The 22,680-nt window shown below is 38.4% G+C and overlaps 1 protein-coding gene across 1 annotated transcript; it reads right to left on the bottom strand.

Annotated features, from left to right (window-relative positions):
• Positions 1-19,046: 19,046 nt before the first annotated feature.
• On the bottom strand, positions 19,047-19,976 carry LOC127697707 (olfactory receptor 16). Its single transcript, XM_052201019.1, has one exon. It carries the CDS (start codon positions 19,974-19,976, stop codon positions 19,047-19,049), a length of 930 nt encoding a protein of 309 aa, XP_052056979.1.
• Positions 19,977-22,680: the final 2,704 nt, after the last annotated feature.

Genomic DNA, 22,680 nt, shown 5'->3' with positions numbered 1-22,680 from the left:
TGCCAAGAAGCACAACAAGAAAGGCCTGAAGAAGATGCAGGCCCACAATACAAAGGCAGTGAGTGCAAGCGCAGAGTCCATCAAGGCCCTGGTGAAGCCTCAGGCAATCAATCCCAAGATGCCAAAGGGCCCCAGCCACAAACTCAGCCATCTGTTTTTCATTGCTCATCCCAAGCTTGGGAAGCAGATTCGAAGCTACATGGCTAAGGGTCGTGGGCTCTGCCAACCAAAGCCCAAGGTTCAAACCAAGGCAGAGGCCAAAGCTCCCTGTGAAGGCCCCATATAAAAGGCTCCTGCCAGTGTGAAGACAGATGGACTGCTGTGACACACCTACCCACACACTATGTGCAGATGACCAGTGTCTTATGCTGTTTTTACAAATAAACTTGAGGCTAGATCTGTCAAAAATTATGTATTCATATTTTATATTTATGGGTGTCTTCCTGCATGTATATACATTTGCTTTCTGGGAGTAGTGTCCACAGAGGTCACAAGAAGGCATAAGATCATCTGAGAATGGAATTACAGATCATTGTGTCATGTGGTTGCTAAACATAAAACCCAAGTCCTCTAAAAGAGTAGCCAGTGCTCTTACCACTGAGCTATCTCTCTAGCACCAACTTCTTCAATCTTTACATGAGCTCTAGAGACTGAAGCCATGTCATCAGGCCTGCATTGTTGGATTGAAAGTGTCTTTGTTGGTGAGCCATCCTGGTGTTCCCTTAAAATGATTTTAAAGTGTATTTGAGATGAATTTAGACATTCACAATTTCTGATTTTTTCACCCCATTGTGTAGATCCTCATTTCAATGTGGTATTACTTTTCTCCCGCTTGAAGGACTTTTAACATATCTTGCATTACATGTGTGTCTTAGTTAGGGCTTTATTGATGTCAAGAGACACTGTGACCATGACAACTTATATAAAGAAAAACATTTCATTGGGGTTAGCTTACAGTTTCAGAGTTTAGTCCATTATCATCATGGAAAGCATGGCAGCGTGCAGGCAGACAAGGCACCAGATGAATCAACAGGTCTACATCTTGATCTGTGGGTAGCAAGAAAGCTGTTATACCTAGGCTTGACCTAAGAAGACCTCAAGTCCTGTTTCTACAGTGACAAACTTTCTTCAACAAAGCTATACCTCCTGATCGTGTCACTACCTGTGGGTCAAGCAGTCAAGCACATGAATCTATAGGGACCATGTCTATTCAAAACCCCACAGGAGTGTTGACAATAAATTTTCACAGTTTGGGCTTTAAAATCATAAATGAGTCTTATATTTCTGAATATGGAATTTAAGCACACAGACATCATTTAGTAAAGATACTGTGGGATTGTTTCTGATTTTCACTGTCTTCAATAAGAAGTCTGATTATTTTTTACCTTTCTATGCAAACTGTTCTGGTTTAATTTCTGTTGCTATGGTAAATATCTTGACTAAAGGCAATGTTAGGAGAAATGGGTTTATGTGGTTTAGGAATCCAGGTAACAGCCTAACACTGAGGAAAGTCAAGGTGAAACTTAAGGCAGGAACTTGAATGCAGGTATGGTGTAACAATTTGCTCTGAGATTGAAACCTTCCATCCTGCAGGGAAGCTCATTAGGCAGAAAGGAAGTCCCTGAAACTGACTAGATCCACAAGTCTCCTCCCTGCCAGAGTAAGCTGAGGGTTCCTCTGGGACTAACTTACCTAAATTGCAAAGGATACTCAGACAAGCCAATCTGCAAAACAGACTCATGAGCTCAGACCAGCTGCCTGAAAACAGCTAAACTGCCTGGAAGAGGTTTAGACCAACGGAATCAGTTGGAAAGAATATTCTCCAACCTGCTGAGGTGCCTGCCAGCTGTGAAGTGTGTTATATATTCACAGCTTTGGGAGCTATAACCCATGTGGGCTTGGGCTTTGGTGATGCAGCTGTCTCCAAGTCAATTCTGCTCCTATAGGTAACCCCACACCCATATTCCTATAACCCCAATAAAACTTATTGATACACCAAGTTGGACTTCACTAGTATCCATACTTTGGTCTTTCATGGGATCCCTAATTGGAGTGAGTAAGGATGTGTGTTGTGTCTCCCCCAGAAAAGTTTTGCCATATAACACCAAACCTGATTGCTCTTCTATCCTTTAACCTAGAACAAAGAGTCAACTTAACAACAAAACAAGCATGGCAGGAACTATTGAGGAGGATGATATCAACTGTCTGGTTCATGCCTAGATTTCTTTCTTATATACTTTAGGACTACGTCTCTAAGGATTGGTGCTGTCCAAAGAAGGCTAGTGCCTCTAAATCAGTTAATAACCACAAAAACCCCTAGAGAAGTACCCACAGACCAATCTGATCTAGGCAGTGCTTCAATTTAATTTTCTTCCTGGATAAGTATAAGGTTTGTCAGTTTGACAGTTGAAGCTATCTAGAACATGAAAATTTTGTGTTTTTCCTCTGGAAGCTTTTAAAACATTTTTCTTTTCATTATTGGTTTTGACAAATGATTTTGTAATTCCTTGATATGGTTTGAGATGTGGGAGTGAGACTGTGTTTGTCTTTTGCATGTGTTTCAGTGAATCTTTGGTGCTGTAGTTTGGATATCATTGAATGATATACTTGAGGGTTTGTTTGTGGGAAGTTTGATTCCCCATGGTTGAAAATAACAGTATTAAAGGGGACAAATTTAAGAAGTGAGACCTAGATTATCCTGCCTGCTACATACTCTAGGACACACTCAGCTGCCCGGAGCCAACTGCTGTCACCCTAGAGCTCCACTGTCCAGCCACCTCTCATCAGACCCACTGACCCAGAAGGATACAGGTTAGATTCCTTCCTTGTACCCAGTGCCCAGGCTGCCTTCATCAGACCTACTGAATAGGAAACACAAAGTAGCATCCAGGAACTATAAGATGGCTATAGGCCATCTTAAGAACAAAAAACAACAAAAGCCAGGACAATGTGTCACACCTGAAGAGCAAAGCTATCCTACTACAACAAGTCCTGAATATCCTGACACAATTGAAGCAGAAGAAAATGACCTTAATTCCAGTCGTATAAAGATGATAGAGGCTTTTAAAGGGGAAATGAATAAGTCTCTTGAACAAATACAGAAAATACACTCAAACAAATAAAAGCCTTTAAAGAGGAAACAAATCCATTTAAAAATACAGGAAAATACAACTAAAGAGTTGAAGGAAATAAATAAAACTGTTCAAGACCTGAAAATTGAAATAGAGGCAAAAGAAAACCCAAACACAGGAAATCCTGGAGAAGGAAACCCTGGGGAAGAGAACGGGAACAACAGATGTAAGCATCACCAATAGAATGCATGAAAAGGAAGAGAGAATCTCAAGCACAAAAGATAAGATATATTAATATATCAGTCAAAGAAAATGTTAAATCTAAAAATCCCTGACACAAAACATCTAGGAAATACAGGATGCTATGAAAAGACCTAACCTAAGAATGATAGTAATAGAAGATGGTAAAGAATTCCAAGTCCAAGGACCAGAAAATATTTTTAACAAAATCATAGGAGAAAACTTTCCCAACATAAAGAAAAAAATTTCTATAAACATACAATAAGCATACAGAAAACAAATTAGATTGGACCAGAAAAGAAAATCCTCCCCCTACATAATAATGAAAACACTAAATCTACAAAAAAAAAAAAAAGAAAGAACATTAAAAACTGCAAGAGAAAAAAGGCCAAGTAACATACATATGCAGACCTATAAGAATTTCACCTGGCTTCTCAACAGAGATTCTAAAACCTAGAAGGACCTGAGCAGTTGTCTTGCAGCCTCTAAAAACTACAGATGTCAATCTAGACTAGTAGACCCAGCAAAACTCTCAATCACTATAGATGGAGAAAACAAGATTTCAAAACAAAACTAAATGGAAACAATATCTATCCACAAATCCAGCCCTACAGAAAATATTAGAAGGAAAACTTCAATCCAAAGAGGATAACTACATCCAAGAAAACACAGGAAATAAGTAATTCTATACCAGCAAAACCAAAACAAGGAAAACACAGACAAACACACACTAATACCATCAACATCAAAATAACAGGAACTAACAATTATTGATCATTAATATCTCTCAATGTCACCAGACTCAATTCCCCAACAAAGAGACATATGCTAGCAGAATGTATGTGAATACAGGATCTATCATCCTGCTGCATACAAAAAAACACACCTCAGCAACAAAGATATAATGCTATTGCCATCAAATTCCAACAGAGCTTGAAAAGGCAATTCTCAGGCTGGAGAGATACCTCAGTGATTAAGAGTGCCGACTGCTCTTTTGAATGTCATGAGTTCAAATCCCAGCAACCACATGATGGCTCACAACCATCTGATACCCTCTTCTGAAGTGTTTGAAGACAGCTACAGTGAGCAAGCAGGGCTGTAGCAAGAAGAAAAAAGTATCTGAAGACAGCTACAATGTACTTACATATAATAAATAAATAAATCTTTAAAAAAAAGAAAAAGAAAATGTAATTCTCAACTTCATATGGAAAAAGAAACACCCAGAATAGCTAAAGCAATCCTGAATCATAAAAGAACTTCTGGAGGTATCTCCATCCCTGATCTCAAGCTATACTCAAAGCAAAACTTACTCCTATGAGTTAATGGTATAAAAAACAGACAGGTTGATCAATGGAATTGAATAAAAGACCCTAAAATAACCACACCCACCCACAGACACTTGAGTGTTGATAAAGAAGCCAAAGTCATATTATGGGGGGGAAGGTATCTTCAACAAATAGTGCTGTTATAACTGATGTATGCCTGTAGATGAATGTAAATATATCAATATTTATCACCATGAACAAAACTCAAGTCCAAGTGAATCAAAGACCTCAACATACTAAATCTAAATTGAATAGAAGGTGGAGAATAGATTTGAACTCATTGGCACAGTAAACAATTTCCTGAACAGAACACTAATGGCTCTGGCTCTAAGAACAACAGTTACAAATGGCACCTCAGGAAACTGAAAAGTTTCTGTAAGGCAAAAGACATTGCCAATAAGACAAACCGGCAACTTACAGATTGGGAAAAGATGTTCACTAACCCTACATCTGACAGAGGGCTAATAGCCAAAACAAACAAAGAACTCAAGAAGTAAGACTTCAGAAAACCAAATAACTCAATTAAAAAGGGGGTCATTAGTCGTTAAGGAAATGCAAATCAAAACAACCCTGAGATTTCACCTTACACCAGTCAGAATGGCTAAGATTAAAAATTCAGGAGACAGCAGGTGTTGGAGAGGGTGTGGAGAAAGAGGAACACTCCTCCACTGCTGGTGGGGTTGCAAATTGGTACAACCACTCTGGAAATCAGTCTGGCGGTTCTTCCGAAAACTGGGCACCTCACTTCCAGAAGATCCTGCTATACCACTCCTGGGCATATACCCAGAGGATTCCCCACCATGTAATAAGGATACATGCTCTACTATGTTCATAGCAGCTCTATTTATAATTGCCAGAGGCTGGAAAGAACCCAGGTATCCCTCAACAGAAGAGTGGATGCAAAAAATGTGGTATATCTACACAATGGAGTACTATTCAGCCATTAGAAACAATGAATTCATGAAATTCTTAGGCAAATGGATGGAGCTAGAGAACATCATACTAAGTGAGGTAACCCAGACTCAAAAGGTGAATCATGGTATGCACTCACTAATAAGTGGATATTAACCTAGAAAACTGGAATACCCAAAACATAATCTGCACATCAAATGAGGTACAAGAAGAAAGGAAGAGTGGCCCCTTGTTCTGGAAAGACTCAGTGACGCAGTATTCGGCAAAACCAGAACGGAGAAGTGGGAAGGGGTGAGTGGGAGGACAGGGGGAGAGAAGGGGGCTTACGGGACTTTCTGGGAGTGGGGGGGCTAGAAAAGGGGAAATCATTTGAAATGTAAATAAAAATATATCGAATTAAAAAAAAAAAAAAAGAGCACTGACTGCTCTTCCGGAGGTCCTGAGTTCAATTCCCAGCAACCACATGGTGGCTCACAACCATCCATAATGAGATTTGATGCCCTCTTCTGGGGTGTCTGAAGACAGCTACAGTGTACTTACATATAATAAATAAATAAATCTTTAAAAAAAGGGGGGGTACAGAGCAAATAAAGAATTCTCAACAGAGGAATCTTGAATGGCTGAAAAGCAATTAAAAAGTACTCAGATTCTATTAACTTGGATACTGTCTCTGTGCCTTCTGGTTAGTCTGGCTAAGGGTTTATCTATCTGTCGATTTTTCTCAAAGAACCAGATCCTGGTTTTGTTGATTCTTTGTATAGTTCCTTCTGTTTCTATTTGGTTGATTTCAGCCCTGAGTTTGATTATTTCCTGCAGTCTACTCCTCTTGGATGTATTTGCTTCTTTTGGTTCTAGAACTTTCAGATTTGCTGTCAAGCTGCTAGAGCATGCTAGCTCCAGTTTCTTTTTGGAGGCAATTAGATCTGTGAGTTTTCCTCTTAGCACTGCTTTCATTCTGTGCCATAAGTTTTGGTATGCTGTGCTTTCATTTTCATTAAATTCTAAAAAGTCTTTGATTTCTTTCTTTATTTCTTCCTTGACCAAGTTATCATTGAGTAGGGCATTGTTCAGCTTCCATGTGTATGTGGGCTTTCCATTGTTTTTGTTGGTATTGAAGTTCAGCCTTATTCCATGGTGATCAGATAAGATGCATGGGAATATTTCAGTATTCTTGTATCTGTTGAGGCCTGTTCTGTAACCAATTATATGGTCTATTTTGGAAAATCTACCATGAGGTGCTAAGAAGAAGGTATATTCTTTTGTTTTAGGATAAAATGCTCTATAAATATCTATTAAATCCATTTGGTTCATAACTTCTGTTAGTTTCACTGTTTCTCTATTTAGTTTCTGTTTCTATAATCTGTCCATTGCTTAGAGTGGGGTATTGAAGTCTCCCACTATTATTGTGTGAGGTGCAATGTGTGCTTTGAGCTTTAGTATATATATTCATATACACATACATCTACATCTACATCTACACACACACATACACATACATATACATGCTCTTTCTAGTAAGTACTGGAGATGTTTTATTTCATGTATGAAGACTTTGACTTTTCCATATATCTTTAAAGAGTATTGATTTTGTACTAGTATGAATTTGGGTTACTTGTGGTCACTTTGACCCCTGTTCTTTCTTTCTAAATTGTATATGGCATACCAAATGAAGGGTTGAAGAAGCCACATTCTCAGAGTATGGTCTTCCTCACATCTCAGGTTGATGTTTTAAATCTTCAGTTAACCTTCTCTACTCTCCAACCAGATCTACAGTTGAGAATTTCTATTTTACATTTCCCCATAACTGTTCTCTGACAGCTTTAGATCAATTCAGCTTTCCCGATGAAAACAAGCTTCAGTATTCTATGAAAGACCAGGGAGGGAGTACTTTTTCTACAGCTTTCATTTTGTACAGCTTCCTTTTTATCCTATACTTTCCTTTATACCTTGCAGCGTTTCCTACTGCCTATTGTTCAAAATCTGATAACAGCTGAATCATATATTTTCCCATTAAAAATCTGTTTTGAAAGGAGGAAGTAAGTGTTGCTCCCTTGACCAAGAGCAGCAGTGCATAATTGACTTACTTGACGTTACACCTTTCTTTGGATATTATCATTAGATTATGCTTCAGCCTCAATTTACTTTCATCACCTACTCTGTAGAAAAATAAATAGACCTGTGCCTTCTACCACAGTGTTAAGCATTTCATCACTGACCATTGCAGAGATTCTGCATGAGAGAGGGACTTCCTATTCTAGTTCCAGATTGATCCACATGTAGGTTTCCTAGCATGAACTGGCTTAACTGGAACCAGATACGTACAGTACAATAATTTTTATTAGTACCCCAGAGTATGTAGCAGTAAATAGCCACAGTTCTAAACATCTCTCTTTCTGCAGCCGACTGCCTTCAGAACACACCTTATCCCAAATACCTTTCTTGCAAATTATCTACCTCCTGTGGATCAGGAACATCCTTGGTTATCCTTCTAGCTCCTGTGTGTATATATATATATATATATATATATATATATATATCCTCACTGAATGGGCAGGAACTAGAAAAAATAATCATAGAGTGGGTTCTTAAACCAATTAGCAAAGAATATATCAGTGCCAGGGTCTGGCCCTGGCAGTCAAGTTCCCAGGGAAGGCAGCAAGGGTGGCTTTGACAGGGTCCTAAAGCTTATAGCTTCTGGCAATTTAACTGTCCCTCTCTTGCTATTCAGGGCCCAAAGGCTGATGCTTCTGGCAATTAACTCCTGCTAATAGCGGCAGAGATAAGAAGAGGAACTTAGTTACATGTTCTCTTTACTCACTGACTCAGGCCTCTTTCTGGCAGGTGAGAGACTTGAAACTCTTTAACTCTTCCTGAACCAGGAAGAAAAGAGAAGAGGAGAGGAGAGGAGAGGAGAGGAGAGGAGAGGAGAGGAGAGGAGAGGAGAGGAGAGGAGAGGAGAGGAGAGGAGAGGAGAGGAGAGGAGAGGAGAGGAGAGGAGTCAAGCACAAAGACACATGCATACTGGATGAAGCAGAAAAGTGCTATACCGACACTTTACTGTAGTTCTTAGTTTTTATACCTTCTCAGGACAATTGATCACATGGTTTTCTAAGTACTTTAAGATTCCAAAAGTTCATAGTAAGTTTAAGGCAATAGTTCATGTCATAGTTTGGTAAGGTTTAAGCAGTCTCAAAAGAATTGTTTACATGTTACTCCATTAAGAATAGTGCCTGTCTAAACATTCATTATCTGTTCTCTAGCTCCATAAGTTTATTATAAGTTAAAGCAATAGTTTTTATGTCATTAAGTTAGTACAGTTTTGTCAAGAGACAAATCATCTGCCTATTGTCTTATTTTGAAATCTTATAGAGAGAATCTAGTCCATCATTTATTTTCTGTCCTTGCACCTACAATGAATTGCCCATTCCCTGTTGCTGACCTTTAGTTACCAGATAGTGGTCTTATTTGTAAACTAGAAGGAATATAAATTTGTTGCTAGCCTGCTCTTTTTCCTAGTACAATTAGCCTGTCATCCATGAAGGTTTACAGACTTCTATCTGCAGCCTTTATTCGATTAGGGGTTTGAAATTTCTTGTATCAATTTAGGAGTTCTATAAAATCATTATCAGGAATTATAAAATCTCAATTGGTCTACACAGCATTACTACGTGAAAGTATATCTTTGTGTTGATTCTGCAGATGATATGCCCAACAGAGTAGGTAAATGCCCAGAAAATCATTATGCTATGTAACAGTGGCTGGAAAGTCATATTAGGGAAAAGCAATCCTGGGATGAAGTCTTTGAGAACCTGTGTCTCAGAATGCACCCAATGAAGCCACTGCAGCAAAATGGAGGGCCTTCTCCAGAAAGCTCACTTGCTTGCCATACCCTGTCCTAGATAGCTTCTGACATTTCAGACCTGAAATGACATCATACTTATTATCTGACATAATTCATCAGAGTAGGTAATTGCAATTCCTCAGTTTGCTTCCAAAATTAGAGTAATTCATAAACTCTATATTGAAAGAAAGGCCAATGACTTTGAGAGAGTATCTAACCTCACTGGTACCAGCACATATGGTAAATCTTCACCCAAATCCCATAAAAGACCTAAACTATACACTAGGATTACTGTATCTCTGCTCTGTGAATGCCAGCTTCATCCTTCACACTAACTGCCCCCTGGATTAAAATATACCTTCACAACTCAACATGATCTTCCTGGTATTAAGATTGCATCTTTTCTTGTTAGACAAAGTCCCTTCCAACATACCTGCATGAATTATAAATCTTGCAATAGCATGCTATCATATGTTATAGCATCATGTTGTCAAACAGTTGATAAAATTAAAAAGTATCTCTTCATATTTACCCACATAATTAAAACTTCTAGTCCTCTTCATTTCTTTCTATAAATCTAAAGTTTAATCTGGTATCATTTTCTTTCAGCCTCAGGAACTCCCCTCATTGTTTCTAGTAAATCGCCTGCTTCCTCATTTTCCCGCTCTGAACATGTGTTTCCTCTCCTTTCATGTTGATTGATAATTCTTCCTGAATAAAAATGAAGATCCAGAAATGAACCCACACACCTATGGCCACTTGATCCTCGACAAAGAGGCTGAAAACATCCAATGGAAAAAAGATAGCCTTTTCAACAAATGGTGCTGGTTCAACTGGAGGGCAGCATGCAGAAGAATACGAATTGATCCATCATTGTCTCCTTGTACTAAGCTCAAATCCAAATGGATCAAGGACCTCCACATAAAGCCAGACACTCTGAAGCTAATAGAAAAGAAACTGGGGAAGACCCTTGAGGACATCGGTACAGGGAGAAAGTTTCTGAACAGAACACCAATAGCGTAGCTCTAAGATCAAGAAGTGACAAATGGGACCTCATAAAATTACAAAGTTTCTGTAAGGCAAAGGACACCATCAAGAGGACAAATCGGCAACCAACAAATTGGGAAAAGATCTTCACCAATCCTACATCAGACAGAGGGCTAATATCCAATATATATAAAGAACTCAAGAAGTTAGACTCCAGAAAACCAAACAACCCTATTAAAAAATGGGGTACAGAGTTAAACAAAGAATTCTCACCTGAAGAACTTCGGATGGTGGAGAAGCATCTTAAAAAATGCTCAACTTCATTAGTCATTAGGGAAATGCAAATCAAAACAACCCTGAGATTTCACCTTACACCAGTCAGAATGGCTAAGATTAAAAATTCAGGAGACAAGCAGGTGTTGGAGAGGGTGTGGAGAAAGAGGAACACTCCTCCACTGCTGGTGGGGTTGCAAATTGGTACAACCACTCTGGAAATCAGTCTGGCGGTTCTTCCGAAAACTGGGCACCTCACTTCCAGAAGATCCTGCTATACCACTCCTGGGCATATACCCAGAGGATTCCCCACCATGTAATAAGGATACATGCTCTACTATGTTCATAGCAGCTCTATTTATAATTGCCAGATGCTGGAAAGAACCCAGGTATCCCTCAACAGAAGAGTGGATGCAAAAAATGTGGTATATCTACACAATGGAGTACTATTCAGCCATTAGAAACAATGAATTCATGAAATTCTTAGGCAAATGGATGGAGCTAGAGAACATCATACTAAGTGAGGTAACCCAGACTCAAAAGGTGAATCATGGTATGCACTCACTAATAAGTGGATATTAACCTAGAAAACTGGAATACCCAAAACATAATCTGCACATCAAATGAGGTACAAGAAGAAAGGAAGAGTGGCCCCTTGTTCTGGAAAGACTCAGTGACGCAGTATTCGGCAAAACCAGATCGGGAAAGTGGGAAGGGGTGGGTGGGAGGACAGGGGAGAGAAGGTGGCTTGAGGGACTTTTGGGGAGTGGGGGGGCTAGAAAAGGGGAAATCATTTGAAATGTAAATAAATTATATCGAATAAAAAAATAAAAAAAAAAAAACAAGGACAAAACGTCAACCAACAGACTGGGAAAGAATCTTCACCAACCCTAAATTCGACAGAGGGCTAATATCTAATATATACAAAGAACTCAAGAAAGTAGAACCCAGAGATCCAAATAACCCCATTAAAAAGTGGAGTACGGAGCTAAACAAAGAACTTTCACATGAAGAACTTCAGAGAGCTGAGAAACACCTTAAGAAATGTTCAACATCATTAATCATTAGGGAAATGCAAATCAAAATAACCCTGAGATTTCACCTCACACCAGTCAGAATGGCTAAGGTCAAAAACTCAGGAGACAGCAGGTGTTGGTGAGGATGTGGAGAAAGAGGAACACTCCTCCACTGCTGGTGGGATTGCAAGATGGTGCAACCACTTTGGAAATCAGTCTGGCGGTTCCTCAGAAAACTGGGCATGTCACTTCCTGAGGACCCTGTTATACCACTACTGGGCATATATCCAGAGGATTCTTCAGCATGCAATAAGAACACATGCTCCACTATGTTCATAGCAGCCCTATTTGTAGTAGCCAGAAGCTGGAAAGAACCTAGATGTCCTTCAACGGAGGAATGGATACAAAAAATGTGGTATATTTATACAATGGAGTACTATTCAGCCATTAGAAACAATGAATTCATGAAATTCTTAGACAAATGGATGGAGCTGGAGAACATCATACTAAGTGAGGTAACCCAGTCTCAAAAGATCAATCATGGTATGCACTCACTGATAAGTGGATATTAGCCTAGAAACTTTGAATACCCAGGACATAATCCACAAATTAAATGATGTCCAAAAAGAATGGAGGAATGGGCCCTGGTTCTGGAAAGACTCAGTGCAAGAGTATAGGGGAATTCCAGATCAGGGAAGCAGGAAGGGGTGGATGGAAGAATAGGGGGATGGAAGAGGGCTTATGGGACTTGCGGGGAGTGGGGACCCAGAAAAGGGGAAATCATTTGCAATGTAAATAAAAATAAATAAATAAATAAAAAATAAAAAAAATAAAAAAAATAAAAAAAATCTGAATCTATATGAGTATAAGACATAGTTCATAAAATACCACAACATATATGAACCATTTATTTAAACAAGGACTCTAGATCAATCTCACTTCAGTTCCATGTAAATATTATCAAGTGCCCATAATATATACTCAAAAATATATCCATGATCATAATAGATCTTGTTACAAAGCCAAAAAAGGGACATTTCTGAGAGATGTTGAATATTGATTGAACTGAAACTTTAACATATGAAAAGCAAGTTTACAGTAATAATCACAGTTTGTTTTCTGGTTAGAATCAATGAATTATGTACATTTAAACATATAACATGGTATAAAATATGGGCTATATTATAGGCAGATGTATAACTAGGACTCACTTCTGTTTTAGTATTATTCCTCCCTCTAAAGAGGCGTGTTTTCTTGGGAAACATTAAACAACTATCCACAGCAGTGGATATTTCTTACAAAAAATCAAAAACAAACAAGAAAACAAAACAACAACAACAAAAGAAACATAGCAGGAATGATTATACTACTAGTATAAATACCTTATAGGAGTGCTGTGGGAGTCAAATTACTTCGTGAATATAAATGAGATTTATAAATGCAAAGGGTTGTAGAAATAAAAGGGGTGGTATATGTGGAAGACCTTCATGGCTATGCCAAAACCTGACATTGTATATTTAAAGGAGACATGATAATATTTTGCTTCAAGTTATTGATGTATTATCAACTATCTACTCTGTCTATGGAATGTGGTGAGGCATACTATCATGGCAGGGAACATGCGGAAGACCAAAACTGGTTATCTCATGGTAGCCAGTGAGAAAGGGGTGAACATAACAAGATACAGCTCCATGGAGATGCCTCAGTGACATAGTCCTTCCTACTAGACCCAACACTGTAAAGTTACTAGAATCTTCCCAAATAGCAACACTAGCTGGAAAGCTTGAGATTTTTGTAGGGACACTTCATATCCTAACAGTATCGAATAAAATAACACAAATAAATCACACCCTCCTATAATCCCATCACATCTAAACTCCCCAAACCAGCTTCCTGCATACAGAGGCAAACACACAGGCTAATACCCATGTTCTCTCAGATAGCAGCAGCAGCAAAGCTGAGATGTTTTTCACATATTTTAAATATGTCCTTTTCAAAGTAAAGCTCTGATGTTCCTCCTGTTTATATGTCTCTAATGTTATCTTTCCTGCTCCCTTCTCTCTTCTCCCAAGAAATCTGTAGCCATTGATAAAATGTTTTATATTTCTTATTGTTAGGTGTGCTGAGGCTATTTTCTCCTCTAATATATCATGGGTTGCAGTCAGAAAATGGGGAAAACATCAAATAAAACTTTTTCTGGAGAAGTTACAAAATCAATGCAGTGAAGATCAAATCACATCATAGAAATTATGATATCCATGATAATCTTTTTATTACTTTTTTTCTAAAAGATACATTTTTGAAATATCTTAGCTCTTGATTTTATGTCTCAGGCTAAAGTACACTTGCTTGTAAGTTTGTCAAAACTATTTTCCTGATTAGGATTTAAACATATCGATTCAATGTTAGTCCCAGTTCCTTCAAAATAATGATTTTTTTCTAGTTTTAAGGGATTCATTGTTACAAAGATGTGCAGAAGTAATAAATATTGTAAACAATTCTACAAGGGGGAAAACCACTTCCAAGTGTGTTTTCATGTTCATTAGCTTTACTCTGCTCAATTTTCTTCTAATTGACTTCATATGACAGGAGTCTAAAAGGCAGAGACGAAAATGATAGGTCATACCTATTAATAAGCATGGCAATTCTTGAAAACAATTTTATAGTAAGTCCTCATACACTCAGCTTTCTGAAGATGTATTAAGTATCTTTTGCTTAGCTAATGCTTAATATATTAGTGGCCCAAACATAGGGAATGCAGCCCCTGTTCTAATATTTCACTTTTTTTTCATGCTGGTGTGCCACTGTTTAAACTCTTCCTATCTCTTAATCAACCTTCCTCATCCCTCCCACACATCAGTTGGCCCAGTGCCACAGAAAGTTAATGAAATACCAGCTCTCTGTGAATTCTTTTCTAGCCTCCTAAATAAATTTGTCTATATTGCTCTTATATTTTTTAAGAATACCCTTGACCAAAACAACAGTGCTATACATGGGCTTTTAGCAGTTTTTTTTTTTTTTATACTTCTTGTCATTTTGTCTGACTTCCCCCACTGAACTATGAATAACATGAAAAATAGTTCCTCCATTACTCATTATTGTAGCCCAATAGCTAGTTAATTACTTGGCACATAGTGCTTGGAAAATGTACTTAGAGTATATAAATAACATCATAGGCATTTTCTGATGAACAAAAAAGTTGAACAAAAATGGTACTAAATGAATAGATAGATGTATTTGTAATTGTAAAAAGGGAGAGAAATAAGATAAAGGAACATGAATAGGGCAAGATATTTGGGAATGATTATAAGAAAAATAATAATGAAGACATGACAATAGCCCGACATTAGCAAGCAGTACAGGTATTGTGGATAAATTACAGAAGTCAGAAACAAATGACTCATTGTCCCTGACTCATCCTACTGGGAGGTTCTGGAACTGGTTGGGCCTACCCACTCATTTGCTACACTCCATCTGTCTCTTGCAGAGTGTGGAAAGACATTCAAAGCATGCAGAACAACTAACCCAGTGGCTTGTTCACTTACTGGTGAGTGCTGGACAAAGGGACCGGAATGATGCCAAACACTTAAGGAGTGGGCAGAAGAAATGGTAACCTCTCAGTAAAGATTATGTTTATATCCTGATCCCTGGATAGCTCCATCTTAGACACACACAAAGAAAGACAGGAAGGAAGGAAGGAAGGAAGGAAGGAAGGAAGGAAGGAAGGAAGGAAGGAAGGAAGGGAGAGAGAGAGAAGAAAGAAAGAAAGAAAGAAAGAAAGAAAGAAAGAAAGAAAGAAAGAAAGAAAGAAAGAAAGAAAGAAAGAAAGAAAGAAAGAAAGAAAGAAAGAAAGGAAGGAAGGAAGGAAGGAAGGAAGGAAGAAAGGAAGGAAGAAAGAAAGGGAAGGAAGAAAGGAAGGAAGAAAGAGAAAAGAAAAGAAAAAGATAACCATGTGAGTAAAACAGAGGGATCAAAGGATGCATCCTGAGAATAGGCAAAGGAAATATGGAAGCAAACAGTCTCTAAAGGAGGAAAATAAAATTTGTTCTATATTTGTGTGAGGAAGAAATACTTATATCTCTCACTACAAAGTTTTTCAAAAATGTAATGGAGCTCCCAACTGGATAAGACTGTCAATGAATTTCCCCCAGAAGACTGTATGGCACCTTCTAGTAGTAGGGGAGCTAACAGACGGGAAACTTCCTAGTGAGTACCTACTTCACTGTTCCATATCCTGTTACCAATGTGTATGCTGGATTGGCTAATATCATTTACCGCCAAATTCTAATAGACAAACAAAAGCAATGGCAGCAGCTTGTTTTGGAAGTTCTTAACCCTCATCAGACAAGCTCCTTTGTGCAGTGCATAATAGTTAACATAAATACTTTCAACAGATCTAAGTGTAAAGAATTAGTGTGTGTGGACTGCTTAACAGACAAACAGGACATCAACACCACATACCCTTCACAAGTCTTAGGAACCATCACAGAAGAGCAGATGGGAAGATTGTAAGGGCCAGTGATGACAAATGAGGCAAAATAATGTCTTCAATATAGCTGTTCTCATGAACTCACAGCAACTGTGGTTTTCTGAAAAAAATAGCAAGTCAGCATTCTTGCATTAAGCAGGAAGGGGTTCATAAATTTGCATTGCTAACTGAAAAGCTAGGATTGGTCAGTTTTTATGGAGGGAGAGTCGGTTGTTCTAAGGATGTGACTTCTGGTAGGTCAGCTACACTCTAGAAAGTCTAGTACATGGCCCCATACCCAGAAGTGTATGTAGAGCATAAATTAGAATTAATGAGATATTAAATAAAATCAAAGAAAAAAGAGTTTAGGGAACAGAAAGGTAGAGTCAGGCATTTCCTCAGAAAACTGGACAAGGTACTAACTGAGGACCCAGCTACACCACTCCTGGGCATATACTCAGAGGATGCTCCAACATCTAATAAGGACACATGTTCCATTGTGTTCATAGCAGCCTCATTTATAATATCTAGAAACTGGAAAGAACCCAGATGTCCCTCAATAGAGGAATGGATACGGAAATGTGGTACATTTACACAATGGAGTACTATTCAGCTATTACAAACAATGACTTCATGAAATTCTTAGGCAAATAGATGGAGCTAGAAAATATCATCCTGAGTGAGGGCACCCAATCACAAAAGAATACACATGGTATAGACTCACTGGTAAGTGTATATTAGCCCAAAAGTTCAGAATACCCAAGATACAATTCACAGACCTCATGAAGCTCAAGAAGAAGGAAGACCAAAGTGTGGATACTTCGGCCCTTCTTAGGAAGAGGAAAAAAAATACCCATGTGAGGAGATACAGATACAAAGTGTAGAACAGAGACTGAAGGAAAACCTCCAGAGTGCCCCACTTGGGAATCCATCCTGTATATAGTTACCAAACCCAGAAACTACTGTGGATGCCAACAAGTGCTTGCTGACAGGATCCTGATATAGCTGTTTCCTGAGAGACTCTGCCAGTGCCTGACAAATACAGAAGTGGATGCTCTCAGCCAAACACTGGACTGAGCACAGAGGAGAAGTTAGAGAAAGGACCGCAAGAGCTGAAGGAGCTTGAACCCCATGAGAGGAACAACAATATAAATCTATCAGTACCCCAGGGACTAAACCACCAACCAAAGAGTATACATCGAGGGACCCATGACTCCAGCTCATATGTAGCAGAGGATTGCCTAGATGAACATCAATGGGAGGAGAAGCCCTTAGTCCTGTGAAGGCTCGAAGCCCCAGTGTAGGGGAATGCCAGGACAGGAAATGGGAGTGGGTAGGTTAGTGAGCAGAGGGAGGAAGGATGGGATAGAGGGTTTTAGGAGAGGAAACAAGGAAAGGGGATAACATTTGAAAAGCAAATAAAGAAAATATCTAAGAAACATTTTTTTAAAAAAAGAAAGGTGGAGTTTGGAATAAACAGAATCAAAGTATGTTATAGGAAATATTCAGAGAACTGATAAAATATATTTAAATTAATACATATTTATACATAAAATTTAGTGAATTGATTTTAAAAGTTCAAAAATGTTCTGATACCTCTAGCATCCCAAATTAATTATGAATTGCAATGCCTCTTCAGGAGCTATTTATCATGAGCTATGTCATCAGCTATTATGTGATTGAACTGCAAGGTTTGACACAGGTAATATGTACAAAGGACCTTCAACATCTTGCCTTGGACCTTTTAATATAGGCATCTAAGGAACAGAGAAAGCCATGGGCCACCTAGAAGGTGATCAACCCAATTTCTGTGAATCAGAAGTGTCACAATGTTGGTAAAAAACATAGTTGTTTTCATACCTGTGTCTCTGAGAATTTTTTTCATCTCTTTTCTGAGTAGAGATGAACTAATTAAGGTGGGAATATCCATGACACAAAATATCCCCCAAATCATCCTTATTATCATCCTTACTGAAAATAAAAAACAATGGGCTATGATCCTACTAATTTTAATATAAATACCTGGAGAAATATGAGACTTGCACAGTTTGCTGCAAGAATAAAACTTAACAGTGTTTAACTTGAACTCTGGAATCAGCAATCAGCACTACACACACATGCACACACATACACACACACACACACACACACACACACACAAGTAACTCCAGTTTCAGTTCAGTTGCTATGTAAAACTTAAAAACAAAGGTTTCCATAGGTTGAAAAGAGTCATTATGAAAAGCGTGACAATAAAAATGTAGCTACAGAAAAACTTTCTCAGTCTGTTTTCTATGCTGCTTAGCCTCTGGAGAAGAAGGCATTGTTGCTTTGAATGCATAGGAAAAAATAGAAATACACATAGAAATTTATAATATTTAAAGAGTTAATGTAGCTAAATAATAAGATTTGGGACCCTTTTTCTTGCAAATATCTTTGATTTTCTGTCAATAAGAATTGAGAAAATCCTGTCTGAAATGAAAAGATTTTTAACTCATCAAAACAAAAGCCTTTTTTGTGCATGAAGAAGGAAATGAAAGTTGCTGTCCCTGCACTCATGGTGCACAGACCCCTTCCTACAATGTTGTACTTGTCTCTTCCTCACATTGAGACTAGATAAAGGACTTGACTGTCTGAGAGTCTATAAAGTGGAATCCAAAGATGTCTCCAAACCAAAACCAGCCAGAACTTAAAGAAGTATGCTTAATCCAATATAAAACAATTCTTGAATCTTGGATCCAAACATTAGAGCCCAAATTTTGTCTTCTGTCATCACTGAGACATTAAAAATAAAGGCATTTCTACTCTCTGACATTATTGTCTATAGACAACATATTTGATGAGCACGTAGATCATGTCTTATCGGTGAGTAGACATGCTTGAGCTAAAGGTCTCCTGATGAAAGTTTCAAAATTTTTAAGAAGTGTTTCTTCCCACAGCTCTACATAAAGCATCTTTGACTTCTTTATTCCTGAGACTGTAGACCACAGGGTTCAGCAAGGGAGTGATGATGATGTAGGTCACAGAGAGAAGAAGGTCTTTTTCTACTGAACTTTCTGACTTGGGCTTAAGGTAGGCAATGGACGCACAGCCATAGTGGACAATGACCACAGTGAGATGAGAGGCACAGGTGGCAAAGGCTTTCTTCTGGCCTTCAGCAGACACAATTTTAAGGATGGAAGAGATGATAAGGACATAAGAGATAAATATCAGCCCTATGGGCACAAGAATTACAAATGAACTTACACTATAATTGATTATTTCATTGACAGTGGTATCAACACAAGAAAGCTTCATTACTGGGTAGATGTCACAGAAAAAGTGCTCCACCACTGTGCCACAGAAGGGCAAATGGAACATGGCTGGCACATGGAGAACCGCCATAACCAAACCAGTGCCTAAACACCCACAAACCAACCAGGCACACATTGCCTTGCTCATGATGACTGTATATCTCAGAGGCTTACAAATGGCCACATAACGATCATAGCCCATTGCTGTGAGCAGAAAACAGTTGTTGGTGGCCAAGGTGACAAAAAAGAACATTTGGGTTGCACAGCCTGCCAATGATATGGGAAGGTTATAAAAAATCAGGCCTGCAAGCATTCTTGGGACAATGACCAGTGTATATACAGTCTCTGAACTTGCCAACATGCTCAGAAAGAAATACATGGGAGTGTGAAGGTGATGGTCCATGTGTGTGATTGTCACAATAATGATGTTGCCAGCCAGAGTTAAAATGTAGATGCTTAAGAAAACCACAAAGAGGGTTACTTGATGCTTTCCAAAGCTAGAGAATCCCAAGAAGATAAATTCTGTCACTTCAGTGAAGTTCTTTCTCTGCATTCTGCACTATTGGTGTCTAAAAGTGGTAAGAAGAGTCATCAAAGGGGAAACTTTAATCAGCAATTGAAATTTAAAGTAGTGAATAATGATAGACTGCACTGAGAAGGTGGAAAAAAGAGTTCCTCTTTTGTGAGGAGTCACATCCGGAGTATTTGTCCCTGAAGAAGAAGCATTTACACACACTTTTAGAATTTAAGTGTATAAGCATTAGCAACTGTCCTTTGCCAAAGGACTTTGAATACATGCTTACCTCACACGCTATAGTGATGTCATGATCTGTTGCCCACTTAAACACTCAGAAAAAGAATTAACACCGGTAAAGGGCATGTCAAGAAAATCATAAAGGCAGATGTTTATAGATGAAATGAATCAGTAGTATGAAGTATTTGGGAAAGATGGACTTTGAAAAAAATGGTTGCTAGATTTGGTGACAAAGTCACTAGGAAACGTTTTTACACAGTGTTACAGTTCAATTCTAAATGTGAAGACTTGAGTTCAGCAAGAAAACATGAGCCAGAAATTTCACACTCTCAAAAAAGAACAACTCCAAGTGGTTTCTACCACATTCAGTCCATTGCAATTGCCCTCTAAAAGCTCAACCCAAGAAGTGTCTATTTGATGATTGCAGTAATCTTTTGGGTGAAGTAAGGAAAAAAACCTGTGAGTGAGAAAACAATTAGTTTCCACTGTTATCAAGAAGAGTTTTTAAGACAATGTGAGAAATGGAAAAAATATAAGTTCCACAGTTAAGAGGAAAAGAGTGGGCAAGGTATTTGAAGCCTAACTGATAACTATTTTGAAAATCACCAGACAATTTGATATATGATGAGAGTCACAGAAAACGAGACTCTTCTTTAAAAAGAGAGAGTATGTAAGCTGGAGATTTGGTTGTCTATCATGCACGAGGTCTTGGGTTCAGTCTCCAAAGATGCATGAAGCTGGTGTGATGGTTCATATGCTTATAGAGGCAGAAGGACTAGAAGTTTAAGGTCATCCTCAACTATCTTGTAAGCTCAAGACCAGTAGCTTGGAATAAGAGAGACAGATAGAAAGACAGACAGACAGACAGGCAGGCAGGCAGGCAGGCAGACTGGCAGACAGGCAGACAGGCAGGCAGACAGGCAGGCAGACAGGCAGACAGGCAGTCTGGCAGATACACACACACACACACTGAGACAGAGACAGACAGACACACACACACAAGAGAGAGACAGAGAGACAGAGACTGTAAGTATGTCACCTACAGTTTCTATTTCACTGTCCCTGTTTCATTCCAAGCATTACTGAATAGATTTCTTTTTCTCTTGCTCACTGATTTGTTGCCTTTTGGCATCATGTGCTCATGCTTATGAAACCATTTCACTCAAGTGTCACTGAAGAAGTCTCTGCTACTGAAACTGTCAGACTTTGTTTTTCTTCCTTTCCTTGTTCTTTGGTTTGACACTTCTGACCCTACCTCCTGGAAACATTCTCTAGTCTTGGTTTCCATGACACCGTACTATGTTTCTGTCATCCTTGTGCTTATTTAGTTACTCTCTGTGAATCTCTTCATGCTGACTGTACCATGACTACATACCTGCTCTAAGGATCCTCCTTTGTTCCTGCTTTTTCTAGCTATTATTTAAATTTTAATCTATTTTTGCCTTTTCTATGTTGATTGCTTTCAAATATCTACGATTACAACAATATTTCTCAAATATCCAACTAAATTATTTCTTGACTTTTGTTAAGTCTTGAAATCATAATAAACATCATATAATTTTTAAAACAAATTCTATATCATCCTATCTCACTGTTGTATCTTCTTCAGTGACTTCATGACATCAATCAGGTCGATGCATGCTGCCATCCTATAGCTCCACTTACCATATGTAAAATTCAGTAGACTTTTCCTAAAGTATACCTTATTCTCTGCAAGTTTCTAAATCCATAGTTACCTGCCTAATGTTACGGTACTCAACCACCTGTTGTGACTCAGGTCTATAATCTTAGCAATTGGTCACAGATGCCTAAGGATGACAAGTTCACACCCAAACTCGGCTACTCTGAAAGAGCCTGCCTCAAAATGACAAATAAGGGACATCATAAGTTTATGGAATGACAATTTTGGGGAGCTATAAACTTTAGGACCATCCCTACTTCCGTTACTATATTGGTCAACGTGATGAGATAGACACAAGCACAGACAAGTAGGACTCCATAAATTACCGGGGCTCTAGTTCTCTGTGTCTACTGTATCATTGCTTTCTATTCATTTTCAGAGTTACAAAAACAGACTTTTACTCTCAGGCTCTGTAATTTCTAGCAAGTTGGGTTTACTAAGTTTATCTTCATAAATCCATTAACTCAAATGCCTCTGAAGACGTTTCCAACCCTAAAGTTGTCAGCCTTGGCTTTTCCCCCTCTTATTCTCATTATTCTCTGCTTCATTGAATGCTTCTGCCCGCTGCCCCATGAACACATAGAACAATCTAATGCAGAATTCAAACATATATCTAAAGGGCTGAGCTGTCTCAACGAGACACTTTCACCAGTTGTTCCTGGAATGAGCAAAATACTCATGAGGAGAAAAGCAAACCTCAGATTTTACCCCACAACTTTTCAGAAATTATTTTAAATAAACCATAGGTATGTATAAAAGACAAAGCCAAAAAAATCTAGACAAAAATAAGAGATGAAAATTTGTGACCCTCAAATAAAGAAA

Source organism: Apodemus sylvaticus, chromosome 12 (genome assembly GCF_947179515.1).
Source record: "Apodemus sylvaticus chromosome 12, mApoSyl1.1, whole genome shotgun sequence".
NCBI classification, from domain to species: domain Eukaryota; kingdom Metazoa; phylum Chordata; class Mammalia; order Rodentia; family Muridae; genus Apodemus; species Apodemus sylvaticus.
Note: the sequence above shows the minus strand (reverse complement) of the source record. Positions and strands in the feature narration are given on the sequence as shown.